This window comes from Schizosaccharomyces cryophilus (genome assembly GCF_000004155.1).
Source record: "Schizosaccharomyces cryophilus OY26 unplaced genomic scaffold supercont4.4, whole genome shotgun sequence".
NCBI lineage: Eukaryota > Fungi > Ascomycota > Schizosaccharomycetes > Schizosaccharomycetales > Schizosaccharomycetaceae > Schizosaccharomyces > Schizosaccharomyces cryophilus.
In genome coordinates, this window is record NW_013185627.1 from 21691 (window position 1) to 35691 (window position 14001).

At 35.1% G+C, this 14001-nt stretch overlaps 3 protein-coding genes and 2 non-coding genes across 5 annotated transcripts; 2 read left to right on the forward strand and 3 right to left on the reverse strand.

Annotated features, from left to right (window-relative positions):
• Positions 1–752: 752 nt before the first annotated feature.
• Positions 753–2732, reverse strand: SPOG_02224 (transcription factor). Its single transcript, XM_013168165.1, has one exon. The coding sequence runs from the start codon at positions 2571–2573 to the stop codon at positions 906–908; it is 1668 nt and encodes a 555-aa protein (XP_013023619.1). The 5' UTR covers positions 2574–2732; the 3' UTR covers positions 753–905.
• Positions 2733–3853: 1121 nt separating this feature from the next.
• SPOG_02225 (uncharacterized protein) lies at positions 3854–6687 on the forward strand. The gene has a single exon (XM_013168166.1). The coding sequence runs from the start codon at positions 4873–4875 to the stop codon at positions 6544–6546; it is 1674 nt and encodes a 557-aa protein (XP_013023620.1). The 5' UTR covers positions 3854–4872; the 3' UTR covers positions 6547–6687.
• A 1208-nt stretch (positions 6688–7895) lies between these two features.
• On the forward strand, positions 7896–8010 carry SPOG_16252. Its single transcript, XR_001203094.1, has one exon. It is a non-coding gene; the product is annotated as a 5S ribosomal RNA (ribosomal RNA).
• Positions 8011–8515: 505 nt separating this feature from the next.
• On the reverse strand, positions 8516–12311 carry SPOG_02226 (alpha-glucosidase). Its single transcript, XM_013168167.1, has one exon. It carries the CDS (start codon positions 11986–11988, stop codon positions 9010–9012), a length of 2979 nt encoding a protein of 992 aa, XP_013023621.1. The 5' UTR covers positions 11989–12311; the 3' UTR covers positions 8516–9009.
• Positions 8723–8806, reverse strand: SPOG_16253. Its single transcript has one exon. It is a non-coding gene; the product is annotated as a tRNA-Val (tRNA).
• Positions 12312–14001: the final 1690 nt, after the last annotated feature.

A 14001-nucleotide genomic window follows, 5' to 3' on the forward strand; every position in this document is an offset into this window, starting at 1 on the left:
ATTCATAAATTTGAAAGGTAATTGAAAAGGACACATACTAAAGCATAACTCCAATTAGAATCTTGTATAGTCTAAAAAAATGCTAGCACGCAGTCAACAAAAGATGTCCTGCCCATACTGAATGTAATTGTTATACAGTCTTAACCGGCTTTACATAGATATAAAGATTGTGAGAAGCAACTAAATCCTGCTCCCTTATGTTGATCAGTTCATCCCAGGACCATTCAAGTAAGCAAATCTTTCAGTAAAATACTAATAAGTCATTGTAAAAATAGATTTTACCTTACAACCATAATTGAAGTATTTTATCATAGAGCAGCAGCATCGCATTCTACACTCTCACTATTAATTGATTATATCAAATGTGAATAGAATTATAGTATTTGAATAACAAAAGGGAATATTGCAGAAAATATACAAGCCTATTTCATCGGTTGTTTGTAATGCCTTCATGTGCAAAAAAAATAGGTTGGAGAAGCCATACGAAAGTTACAGTCAATTTTCTACTTAAAACCTTAAAACAAAGAAATGAGTTTGATTTTACCAGGTGATCTTTCAAATCAAACAACGAGATGAAAGAGCACATAGAATTGCCGAAGGTATCGCAAGAGTGGTGGTTATCTTGTAATATTGCCAATTTTCTAGAATGTCGTTTGTATACTTAATCCGTTTTAACGAAGTTCCTTATAGATTAATTAATCTTTACTTGTACTTGAAAAGTCTCAAAAAGTTTTACTGCCATATTTTATGACCTTGAATGCAAACAACTAAGATCTTTCATTAAAGTTTTTAAAAAGCTGCCACTGATGATACAGGGAGGAAATTTATTTTAAAATTAAATAGGAGTTTATAACAGTATAACAGTTAAACTCAAAAAGCATATGCCACTATCCTTTTGATTCTCTCTATAAATTAGTAGGCATTATAAAATTAAAATTCGAGTCAAAAATATCGGAAAACATGTCAAAAAAAGTTTCGTCATTTTGTTCAAAAGCATTATCTTCCAATTCTGGATGTGATGAAACTCCATCAGCTAATGCTTGCAAAAGATTATGCAACTTCATCCAAAGTCGCCCAGAGTATTGTTTAGTTTTGATAATTCCTTGTATAGTTGATACTGAGCTAAGGAAATCATCTTGTAAACTAAATCCTTTATCTGAGCATAAATACAAGAGAAAAAAGGTATGAATCACTTGAATTAACATACAATTAAGCCATCCGTACTCTTCGAAAATTTTTATAGAGTTGGTTATAATACGGCTCAGTTGTTTCAATGTTTGTGTCAAATTTCGAATGAGTTTCTCATAATTAGAAAGTGACACAGGAGATATAGCAATAAAATACTGGTATAAGTTTTTACGGACCACCCAGAAAATAACTTTCAAAAATGAGTCTCGAAAGATGGCACCGGAAGCAGCAGAGGAAGAATTGGACTCAATGTCCATCAAAATTAATGATAATTTTGTCTCAAAGTGAGGAATGGTATCGATAAATTCAACAGCAGTTGATGAATGTATTGATTTATATACCTCCAAACCACATTTCAAAAGTTTGCCAAGTATACAATGAAATTCGTAAATACTATCGTCAGAGTAATTACTTTTCAGAGGTGTTAATATTCCATAGATATCGTGTTGGATCCAAGGTGGACAAGATTTTAGTACACAATCTAATGCATCAATCTCGCACACCGCTAACCAAGTTTTTGCTTCTGATCCAGTATCCGAATCCATCTTTTGAAAAATAGGATTTACAAAACAGGCGATGTGAACAGCATTACACAGATCATTATTTAGCTTCCGAAATTCTGTCCTTTCATTACGCTGAGCTCTTAATGCGTGAAGTCGGATCCTGTCGGTGTCTCTCCAAAGACGATCAACTTCTTCATCTTGTAAGAGCTCATTTATTTTCAGTTCGACTTCTAAACAGAAATTAGACCTATTTGTACCTATAGACGTAAGATAATTTACAACTTCTATAGGTGCTTCACCGAATGATAATACTGTAGATATGATAGCCGAAAACATGACAAGTATCGTTTCCGGAATTACCGCCGAATTTTCCATATCAGAAAGGTACTGTTGAATTTGTGCTTCGTCGAAAATGCTGCTCACTTCCTCGAGAGTATCAAAATATCGCTGAATTAAGCATCTACATATCTCTAGAGGAGGAAGAAGTTTTCTTAAATCTCGTAAAATCTTTATCGTAGAAGGATTTTTTTTTAAATATTCATTTAAAGAATCGACATCTTTGAGGAAAGAGCCTTTTAGTTTATGACCCGTTAACTCCACGAGGTTTCTCCAACCAACAAAGCCCCATTTCCTACGCTCTATTTCAAGATGATTCGGTAATGATGAGGCATCTTTTAGCTTCCTTGTTGCTTCTCTATCTTCCGTACCTAAGTCGTCTTTCTGGCTATCCACAACGTTTTCTCCATAAATGCAAGATTCATTGCTTTCTTTACAGCGGGAACAAGGAATTTGTCGATCGCATTTAACCTTACGAAGTCTGCACTTAACACAGGCTTTTATTTGGGACTTTTTGATAAACGGTTTTGAAACTTTTGTAGGCATTACAGACTCAATAGTTTCTTCTTCGGTTTAGTTTAGTGTATTTATCTAAAGAACATGTTGCATTTGAACAGATTCAAAAAAAATCATTCCTTTTATTCATTCCAGCGTTTCCCCACTGGTTTTTAGAGTAAAAAGCAAACATTTGCTGTTGAAAATTTTTCTGAGCTAATACACTGCTAGATTACGAAATCTAAAGATAAATTTGTAAAACACTTTATCGTATATACTGAAATAATAAATCAAAACTGTAAGTTTGTTGCGCTTTGTTAGTAATCAAATCTATTCAAATGTAAGAAAATTGGAAAAGTAAATAAAAATTGCATTGATTATAATCTCTGCTTTTAATATCATTTCGATATTGACGGCTATACGAAACAAGAAGAATTACACTTCATTTTACACAGGAAAGTCTTAATGGGTGAAATCCATGGCACTACCGGACATATTGTTCTACATTTAACTAAGTACTTAATGCAGTAAGTCACAAAAGTGAAATATATATAATGAGTAAAAGAGAAAAGAAAGTCATCGTTGAAATAAAATATGTTTTACTTATAACCTACTTCTTAAAGATCTTCCCAACCCTTAGATTTTTCCGGTTGAAATGTTATGATGCTACTCAATTTAACTGCATTATTAGATCCTCATCATTAGAATTTATAACGAAGAGAAAACAATTGATGAGAATATAATCATGCTATTTTTTGAATGCTAATCCTTTTTAATATAGTTTGTACGTTACCAACGTTAAAAATTGATGTGCGCAAAAGCGAATTGAATGCCATTAGAAAGTCCAAAAACAAGCCTCAAGCAAGCTGAAATGCGTTCATTTATAGAGAACCTAGTATCTAATAAATACAACAAGAAACTATGGAAGTAATAGAAGTTTTCGTAAGAAACCCTCCCGTTAGCCGTTAGGGGATACTATAACGTCTATATGTGTATACTGCCATAAAAAATTGCGAAAATGGGTATAAATGAGAAAAAAGGGACTTTATTACTCGAATCACTTAGTTGCACTATTAAGTGCTTTTTACAATACTCCTGTAGTTTATTCATGAAAAAAATATACAGTCCCAATCATTAATCGTAACGACAAATATAAAAAATCAGTAATTTGTAAAATGGTAGCCAGAATGAAGGCATACTGAAAGTAAAATTACATTTAAAGAAATTAATATTCAATTTATCAAGTACACTATAGCTTTTTCTTTGCTTCCAAATCTGAATTTATTCACTTTTAGCACCTAGTCGAACTTTATGTAGCTTACATATGACCCCAGAATTAAATTGTACCGATCATCAAGTAAATTGTTTATAAAGATGCAAATCCTTAAAACTACGTTTACAGAAAGAGAAGAAATTCTTTACTAGTATATCTAAAGTTTTGCATGTAATGCTACAAATAAAACCTGATAAAAACTGTACTTACGTTTGACTGACACAGTGCGAACACTTCCACATTCTACGATACCGGAGAAATGAGTATGGTATTCTTATCTACAGCGAGCTCCAATATTATAAAAAGATTGTAGTAAAGGAGAATGATGAGAATTTGCAATAAATATAATCCTGATTACAATGCAAATAAGGAAATCATCTTAAGACAAATTAAGGTGTAATGCTTGAGCGGTATAGTTTGACGTTCCTAGTGCAAGTTGTTTAAGTTATTCAAAGATTCTATTATTGTAAGCAAGATGAAGAACCATCTTCAATCATTACTCAGTAAAGGAGCAACTTAATACAGCGCAAAATACGTTTACACAAAAGAAAACCTCGCTAACTTTGTGCTTTAAGAAATGAAAGCCTTCGTTTCGTTTCATTGGTTTAAGATTAATATATTCATTGCACTGACTCTGTATTACGCAGATAACACATGACAACTTGGATTCGACTATATTAAGTGTTGACTAAAGTACATACACATGAAAAGGCTGGAATCCTAGTTTCATTATATCTAAAGAACTACTAACATAAAACCAAGGTTAATAGATGTTGTTTTCGGTGAAGCTATAACATCATTGAAATGATGTTACTTCTATCTATACCAATGTTGAAAACAAAGTTTGCTTATAATCATCTTTGATAACAAAAATAACCTGTTTTTTCATCCACACTGGCCGAGCTCCACCATGGGTTATTGTATCTATTAAATTTTCTACTTTGATAAGATTAAGGAAAAGGGGCAATTTTCATATAAACACCATACAAATTAATTGTTTTTTGGTCTTTTGAAAACACTAAGGTCAGATTTGCATGGTCGGTGCATTATTTTATGTAAGAATCCAGGGATTTATAAATGTCTTCTCCTACATCTATGGAAGTAAATATTATGGATCCAGATTTCAAAAAGTCTTCACTTAGTAACGAAGAGAAGAAATCTGGCTTTGCCGGCTCTATAATTGATACCAAGATCACCAGGGTGACTTCAGAGGATAATGTTGATGATCCCGAAGAACTTGCTGATTTGGGATATAAACAAGAATTTAGACGTCAGCTATCCCTTTTTGGTGTCTTTTCAATTGCTTTTTCTGTATTGGGGTTGCTTCCTTCTGTTGCTTCTACGTTATCGTTCAGTCTTTCGTACATCGGTACACCTGGCTTATTATGGGCTTGGCTAATTGCTATTTTCTTTCTTATTTGTATTGCTTTAAGCATGGCCGAAATATGCTCTGCGTTGCCTACTTCCGGAGGCTTATATTATGCTGCCGCTGTTTTTGCGCCTGAGGGTTGGGGTCCTTTAGCTTCATGGATTACCGGATGGTCTAACTATATTGGAAATGTAATTGGACAGCCGTCCGTAAACTCTAGTGCTGCTAGTATGATTTTAGGCGCTGTCAGTATTAATAGACCCTCTTATTCACCTACCAATTACCAAGTTTTTTTGCTTAGTCTTGCTATTCAATGTTTACATTGCTTCTTAGCTTCTCTCCCTACTAAATACATCTCGAGGATTAACCGAATTAACACTTTTATAAACATTCTATTTCTTTTTATAGCCGCATTCGCTATTATCGGTTATGCCGCGAAAAACAATGGATTCGCTCATGGTACACAACGTTGGCGTGAAATTGACAATACTACAAATTGGCCCAACGGATTTGCTGTGCTATTATCTTTTAATGGTGCTATCTGGACTATGTCCGGTTATGATGCTCCATTTCATCTGAGCGAAGAATGCGCAAAGGCCAGTATAAATGCTCCAAAAGCAATTGTACTTACTGCCGTTATTGGTGGTATAGTTGGATGGCTTATGCAAATCCTTGTTTCCTATACAATTGTTGACGTTCATGCCCTCATGACTAAAAGTGGTAACATGTGGAGTAATTATTTAAGTCAAGTCATGCCGAACTCTGCTGCAATTGCCATTTTAAGTCTGACTATATTTTCCACTTTGATGATGGGTCAAAGTTCTTTGATTGCATCTTCAAGGATTGCTTATTCTTATGCTAGAGATGGCATTCTCCCCTTTTCCGGATGGATAGGAAAGGTTAATAATCAAACAAAAACACCTGTAAATGCAGTACTATGTAATGGATTAATAAGTTTTTGTATTTTATTCTTATTGTTTGCTGGTGAAGAAACATCAAGCGCGGTTTTTTCCGTAGGAGCCGTTGCTGCATTTTCAGCCTTTACGATTCCTATCTTTATTCGCGTTTTTTGTATGAAAGACGCGGACTTTCCTCGAGGTCCCTGGAACCTGGGTAAATACTCAAGACCTATTGGTGCTCTTGCTTGTTTTTTTGTGGCTTTAATGATTCCAGTCTTGTGCTTTCCAAATGACAAAAATCCGTCACCAAAAGACATGAACTGGACTTGCTTGGTTTACGGAGGGCCAATTTTCCTGACACTTATTTGGTATGCCATGTCAGCCAGAAAATGGTTCAAAGGACCTAAGGCTAGTCAGGTATTTAAACGAGATGCATATAATCCTCCGTCTATACCAAAGACCATTGAAGGGAAAGACTTATAATCCTTTTCATTGCGTACGTATAATTTTAAAATTTGTAGCTTTAGTTTTGTAGATATTCATTAATGGCTAGATATCTTTTTAATCACGTTTGAGGAATTTAATAATAAACTAGTCGTTAATGATGGAATTTTTTATCTGGACAAACTGTAACATTCATTTTATAAAACTTGGACAATGGAAATTGAAGAAAGTAGTAATTCTTATTTTGTTTTTTTAAACTGTGTAAGTTGTAGAATATGAGTGGGCTTGACTGATTAATATTTCAGCTTTGTTATAGCGAAGTATAAATAGGATGTAAACATTTTTTGGGCAAATAATAACTGCCCAAGCAACATATATCTCGCACCGATAGTGTAATATTTGCTGAAGGACAATATTCAAACCACCCAAAAACATGTACATGTATATATATTTCAAAAAACTAAACTATCAACCTGGTTTTCATAATCAGCAGAAATTGAAACGCAAAGTATAAACCGACTAATCACAAGACTTGCATTCTAAATGTAACAAGAAATCTGACGTTATGAGAAGCATTCATGTTAGACGTTTTCATTCTACATACCTAGCTCTATAAAGGGAGATAAATAAGAAGGAAAGAAAGAAATTGCTTATGAAGGAGATAAAGTCACCGGATTCAGTCACCGTCGTTTTTTTTTTCTCTCTTTGGTTTTAAAGAAATTGAGTTGGAAGGTTTGTTTATCTCTGTGGTCAATACAATGGAAGTCCCTTCTAAAGATCAACATTGAAAACATTAGTATGGTTGTACGCAGAAGGACCTATCGAGTCTTTCATTTCTTTTTCTTACATCACCAAAGTAAACAATCTACAGAGTCGGAAAAGCGAGGTCTTATCCTGAATACACAACTCACACATCGCGCGGAAACGCGAAAAAAATGCAGCCATCCTAAAGCAAATCTTCCAGATCGTTCCAAAGAGTTCAAGTTATAATCAACCCAACTGGCAGGAATTGAGGAAAAAAAGAATTGGCTGCACTAATTTCGCATCTCTTACGCAACATATCGTTCAGCATTGAATCTCCACAAAAAGTAAGAAACAATCTTCAAAATTCGCGTTTGTTTACACTTTTATATAAAACAACGGAAAACTTTTCCTATGACTTGATCGATTTTTATTTTGAAAGTGAGTAAATAACTCTTATAGCATTTAGAAAGCTAGAGTTATTCACTTTTCTTATTATTTTTTTATATACCATACAGCATTAATATACATTAATATACATTAATTGGAAACTGCAGACACAATAGCTAACTGCTTTTCTTGAAACTTTTAATGTTAGATTATCTAATATAGCCTACAAATTATATTTTGAATCAAAATAAATGTCTACGGCCACACCTAGGCGAAAACACCAGTTCCCGTCCGATCACTGCAGTTAAGCGTCTGAGGGCCTCGTTAGTACTATGGTTGGAGACAACATGGGAATCCGGGGTGCTGTAGGCTTCTTCATTAATTTTCTTTTTAAAACTTTATAGTAACAGCCGGTTACTGCACCAACGTCAGTAATATAATGCATCCTTATAGTTATTGAATTTTAGCGAATATAAGCTGATATTCATAAGCATAAGGAATTGTCGCAAAGTACGCAAGTAAATAAACAAAAAAAAAGGTTTTACAGAAATTGTGAACACGAAGTCGGAACAGATTACGATTGGTAGATTAGAGAAAAGGATATAGACCGAGAGTCAACAGTCAGAAACTTCCGACTGGAAGGTTCGAACTGGTCTGGCTAAATAAGACTGCTTTCAAACGTTTCATTTTGTTAACCGTGTCCCTGGACAGTACTAGCGTTTATACACATAGTACTACTTAGTCCAATCTACGTAATAAAGAGATACAATTTTACGCTCGAAATACATTATACCCTGGCACCGTGAAAGCTACAAAGCTTCGTAATTCTATATCTCCGTAATAGTATTCTATTCATATTTTATTTTTGACATACTAAGGGATGCTTAGAGATATCACTGGTCTTAGCTCATGATAATAGCTAACGGTATTGAATGTGTAAAAAAGTAAACCAAAATAGAAAATGCCTTTCGTGTTACTTCCTGTAAGCGTATATACAGGTTCCTCTGGTATAGTTCAATCAACTGAGGATCTTTAGTTCGTTCGTGCATTAAATACGCAAGTACTCAGTGAGTAGCAAAAAATATGACCGTGCCAAGACTCGAACTTGGGACCGTCTGCGAACTCTTAGATGTTAAGCAGAAATTATAACCATCTAAACCACACGGCCTAATACTTACATATTATGCACGTAGTTTTTATATATACCAGTGCATTTATTACTATCATAAGCTAATGCCAACATTCGTAAACTAACTCCTAAAAATACCCAAAGTATATAAGTTTATTTCTGACAATGGAAAAGTTTTGGGCTGTTGCAATGACGACAGCTTGAAACTGAGTAATCTCCGGAATTATTTATAGTCACACAAATCACCATGAAATTGTCCAGTTCGACGAAAAAGCACCATTCATGGTATTATTTTCTAGGTTGCTGATAATAAGCTCCTTAGTAGCATTTAGATAGGTAAAAGTGTGAATTTCAGTGTTCTGCATCAGTACTCTACTAGGTGCCTGGGATAAACCCAGTACCGTAACGTTAGCCAAGGGAGGCTGAAGATGATAATCTCCTACCGAATTAATAGACAATTGATTTGATTTACAAAGTAATTTGATTGTCAAAGTACTGTTTTGCGTGATAGACTCGCCATCATCAACGTACATCGTTCCTTCCGAGTATTCATTATCATCGAGGGCCACCAAAAGATTAAACGGGTTTTGACGTGTTTCAAATGTGTTAAGTGCGGGCTTTTGGAGGGGAACAATCTTTCCACCTCGAATCGCGACATTAATATGCTCTAAGGGAGCATATAGTGTAACATTTTCGCCATACTGTCGATCAATGACTGTATGATTGTACCAATCATACCACTTAGTACTAGTATTTCCAGGGAAAACACCTTGGACGTGACTAACGTTTGGCTCAAGTACTGGTGTAATCAAAAGTGCATCACCTACCATAAATTGTCTATCAACCCCGGCTAAATTTTGTTCATTGGGAAATTCAAAAAAGAGTGGCCGAATCATTGGGAACCCCTCAGTATGAGCATCTTTCATCAAAGTGTACCAGTAAGGTAGAAGAGAATAACGAATGCTCATCGCCCTCCTGGAAGATTCAGCAACAGATCCCCATCTATATGGTTCTTGAGAAATAGAACCGAGGCTATTGTGATTTCTATAGAATGGAGAAAATGCTGCCATAGCCATCCATCGAGAACATAATTCCTCATCTGTATTGCCCATAAAACCGCAGGCGTCAGCTCCAACCATTGGAAGGCCAACCAAGTTGAATGTGAGCATACCCGGAATAGAAAAGAACATGTTTGACCACTGAGAATAATTGTCGCCTAACCAATGAGCGGCATATTTTCCGGACGACAAAAATGTCGATCGACTTAAAACAAAAGGCCGTTTATTCTCGTATATAGAAGTCAACGCGTTGTAGGTTGCTTTTGCCATTCCATATCCATATATATTGAAAAGATTATATCTTAAAGTACCGTTATAATAAGTTGCATTTGCACTAACTCCTTCGTCAGCTAGGTCGCCATTACCCTGTTCAATATCTAGCGCATAAGGTGGATTATTAACATTATAATCCGGCTTAACACTCAAAGGTGTAGGTGTTGCTTTAACTTTTTCTAAAGTTGAGGTAGCAGTAGCATGAAATTGAGAAAGAGAAGACATATATACGGATGAATATTCAGTAGCATTTGTAATATTAAAGCCTTCTGGATATGAATAGACAACGTTATTGGTTTCACCCTCTAAAACGAAGGCGACGTGCACAGGATTTTCATCCAAGTGAGCTGAACCACATGATCCAACACAAAAAGAAGTCGGCTCATTCATATCAATCCATAAGCCAGTAAACGTAGGAAACCCACTAGAATTAGCTCCAAAATCGTGAGTGAGATTAACTAGGCAATCTTTCCAGTATTCGCTACTTGCTGGATTAGTAAAATCGGGGAATACCGTATATCCGGGCCAAACATTTCCTACATAAATTGACCCGTCGGGGTTTTTTATAAAGACGTCATTCTCAATTCCGTTATAATATGGGTAATAGGAATCATCACTTCTATTATTAGGATTAGCAGCATACACTGCGGCATCAATGAGAGGAACATAGTGTTGGTGAGTGGACTCGATTTCTTTAAAAAACTCCAACATATTATCTTTGGAATAAGAAATCGGATCAACTGTAAAATCCCTGTACATATACATGTAATCGAGATCATTCCAAAATGTATCGACAGGTATTTCAAAATCGGAAAAGCTTTTACGCACATCTAAAATGTCAGAGACGTTAGAATATCCCCACCTGCTGATATGGAATCCAAGGGTCCAATACTGCTGCATGGACGGTGTTCCGATAGACTTTACAAATTGAGAAACGGTTTTTTTAGGATCATCTGAACCTCCAACGTAAATATACAGATCGATCACTCCCCCAATCATACGGTATTGTAAATAATTTGGACGTAGTAAGACTTCCATGCCATTTGCGGTAAGCATGAGCACGCCGTGAGAAGAAGAATGGTATCCGGTTTGATTAACTGGAGAATCATTAGCTGCAGGGCGGTATCTTTGCTCCAAATAAAATGGATGAGTACCATAACTATTCCCATCAAGAGGAGCATTATCACCATTCGCCCAAAAGGTCCTAGTTATATTATTACCAAGTCGAAGGCCATGGACTGTCTCTGCGAGCCCATATAGGTTGTAATCATCAACCATATTTGTGGTCAGCTCTACATATTGGTCTTGGAAAATGAGATGATGACCACGAGTGTCAAATAAAAGTTCGTTATCTGTATTTCTGACTACCCAGAACTCAAAGGGATCTGAATTATAAAAGAAGGTGTAAGAGCGGTTTGAAGGATACGTCAAATCATGGTAGAGAGGAGCATCCCAAACGTCGGAATGGTTAGTAAAGCGGAATTGTTTACCTTCAATATCAGAAATAGAAACGTGGATACGGTCTACTGTGTCATAAGAGACATTTAATAGTAAGTGGGAGTAATCTTTGCCATAAGAATAGCAAGGAGATCCACGAAGTTCGAGAGCAGCAATTAACCCATTTGCTGATTCTGAGACATTTAAAGCACGATAACCAGGACAGGTACTACCACGATAAGGCTCATTAACTGAAGGCTGTTGTGGAATTCCAAGAGTAGCAACAGAAGGTGTCGGCAAAGCCCTATAGGTTGTTGAGCTAGTAGGCAAAGTGCTCGAGGTAATTATGGTTCCAGTTTTGGAAGCATCGAGTCCGAAAACAAAAGAAGCTTTGCTAAAACATAGCAAGAAAGTAAAGAAAGACACAATAAAGGAAAAAGGTCGAGGAAGCATTAAATTAAAATAGATGAATTAAAGAAGGAAAGTAGAACAAATTTAAATACATAAACGAGCGAAATTTCAGAGTGAGATTCTCACTAAATTAGAATGATTGTCAACTGTCACTAAACAAAGTGTGGATGTTAAAAGAAAGTTTTAAAAGAAGCGTAAAATAAGAATCTTTCAAGACAAAACGAGGGATGCCAGAATAAAAGCACAAAAGCCTACGAAGAGCTTGGGATGTTAAAATCAAACGAAGTTTTTAAGCAATCTGCAGGATTCCAACTGTTCATTAATATATTCCTGGTAAACTTGATTTCGTTTAATCTCGGTCATAATTGAGTCACGTTCAGCGAACTCACATCGCCAATAGTAAGAGGTATGCCAACCTAAAACGAGTGGTAAAAGCGAATCATATCTATGTCATTTCGGCGGAAAGCAATACAATGTTTACTTTAAGCTTACTGTTAAAGGTAAAACTTCGATGGTAAAGTTCAAATGAATGGAAAAGTCCAAAGTAAGGTTAAAGAATATAGGTCGAAAACACTAAAATTTAATACATAAAAAGGTTAACAAATAGAATGGTGAATGCTTGCTTTTAAGTGACATTGGGAACAAACAAATTTCGAAAACAGGAAGTTTAATTTACAATTTGGGGTTCACCCTTCAAAATAATGAGTAAGTGAATATCTCTTTATAATTATATAAATATATGTATCGAAGGCTAGGAGAAATCGATTAGAAGCGTAAAAGCATATACATGATAGATAATAGCATATTACTGGTGAATGAATGATTCAGTCAAGTCCAAAGAAAGAAAGGAAGCGTTGCTGCTGTAATTGTAAAAGAAGATAAAATCCAAGAAGGATTAGAATTATAGAATAGGGATTTTGAGTGTTAATTCCAATGTGCTAGATCAAACTATAAACAACTAGTTACAATTATGAGTTTAGGAAACCGACTTAATTTACTGTATTGCCAGTGCTATGAACCACTTTTCAATGCACTAAGTAATTTATTGAAATTGTATTTTTTCACAGCTGTTACCATTTACTTTACTTACTTTGCTTTATTTTAATTTATCATTATTCATTTGTAGTACGGATTCCACAAAGCGGCGATGTTTAAAGAAGAATCATCCTATCTATTTGTAGCTTTCATCCCACAAGGAAAACCTAGAAAGAGTGAATCATGTACTCAGTTAATGAGTCCCCAAGTCCAAGTTCCGTAATATTGATATCAAAACAACCACATTGTCTACAACAAGGAAGGACTCTTTTATTTCTCTAATTTACTTTCGTACCTTTAAAATCTTAAGAGTTACCCAAATTAACCCAGGTTATTATGCTCGTCATACATTTTATATTTTGAGATGGGTTTAGCATTTTCCGTTTGCTCATAACTGACTAGACCATAAATATTTGATTAGTCCATAGATAGTTTAAAGTCCGATAAGTAGGTTGGCCGAAAATTAGTTTGCCGGAGTGAGTCATTATTCAAGTTTAACTATTGGTGAAAAGATGGCGTCAGGATCGTTACATCCGTCCTTAACTTACACCTTGGATCAATATCTAAGATACCGAGTTCTTGAGCAATCGGAATAGGTAACCTAAGTAGTAGATAATAATGGGATAAACAAAGAAAAAGAGAGAAGTAATTAAAGAAGATAAAGAAGCCGCCTTCTGGACTCAATGCTTCTTCATTCATGTCCCTTCCTTTCCCTTCGTCACTTGCTTTTCATTCATAATAGTAAAACGACAACAAGAAAATCATATCCAGCGACGGCATTAGTTTGCTTCTTTAGCATTGGAAAAAGACATTTCATACGATTTTGATTTGGTTTGTAAGAACGTCTTTTAAGACAGGGAAATAAGTTTCGGTTATTCATGGCAATGAAATAAACGAATCGCATAATGAAATTTAATAGAACCCTAAACTGTTTTATCCTATTCTTTTGTTTTGTATTGTATTTCATTCTATTTTATTCTATTCTATTCATGAATCTTAGTATTCGCTAACATCTTTCTT

Bases quoted from the DNA above. Each gene is read 5' to 3' on its own strand.
- SPOG_02224 (XM_013168165.1), bottom strand. From the start codon at position 2,573: ATGCCTACAAAAGTTTCAAAACCGTTTATCAAAAAGTCCCAAATAAAA.
- SPOG_02225 (XM_013168166.1), top strand. From the start codon at position 4,873: ATGTCTTCTCCTACATCTATGGAAGTAAATATTATGGATCCAGATTTC.
- SPOG_02226 (XM_013168167.1), bottom strand. From the start codon at position 11,988: ATGCTTCCTCGACCTTTTTCCTTTATTGTGTCTTTCTTTACTTTCTTG.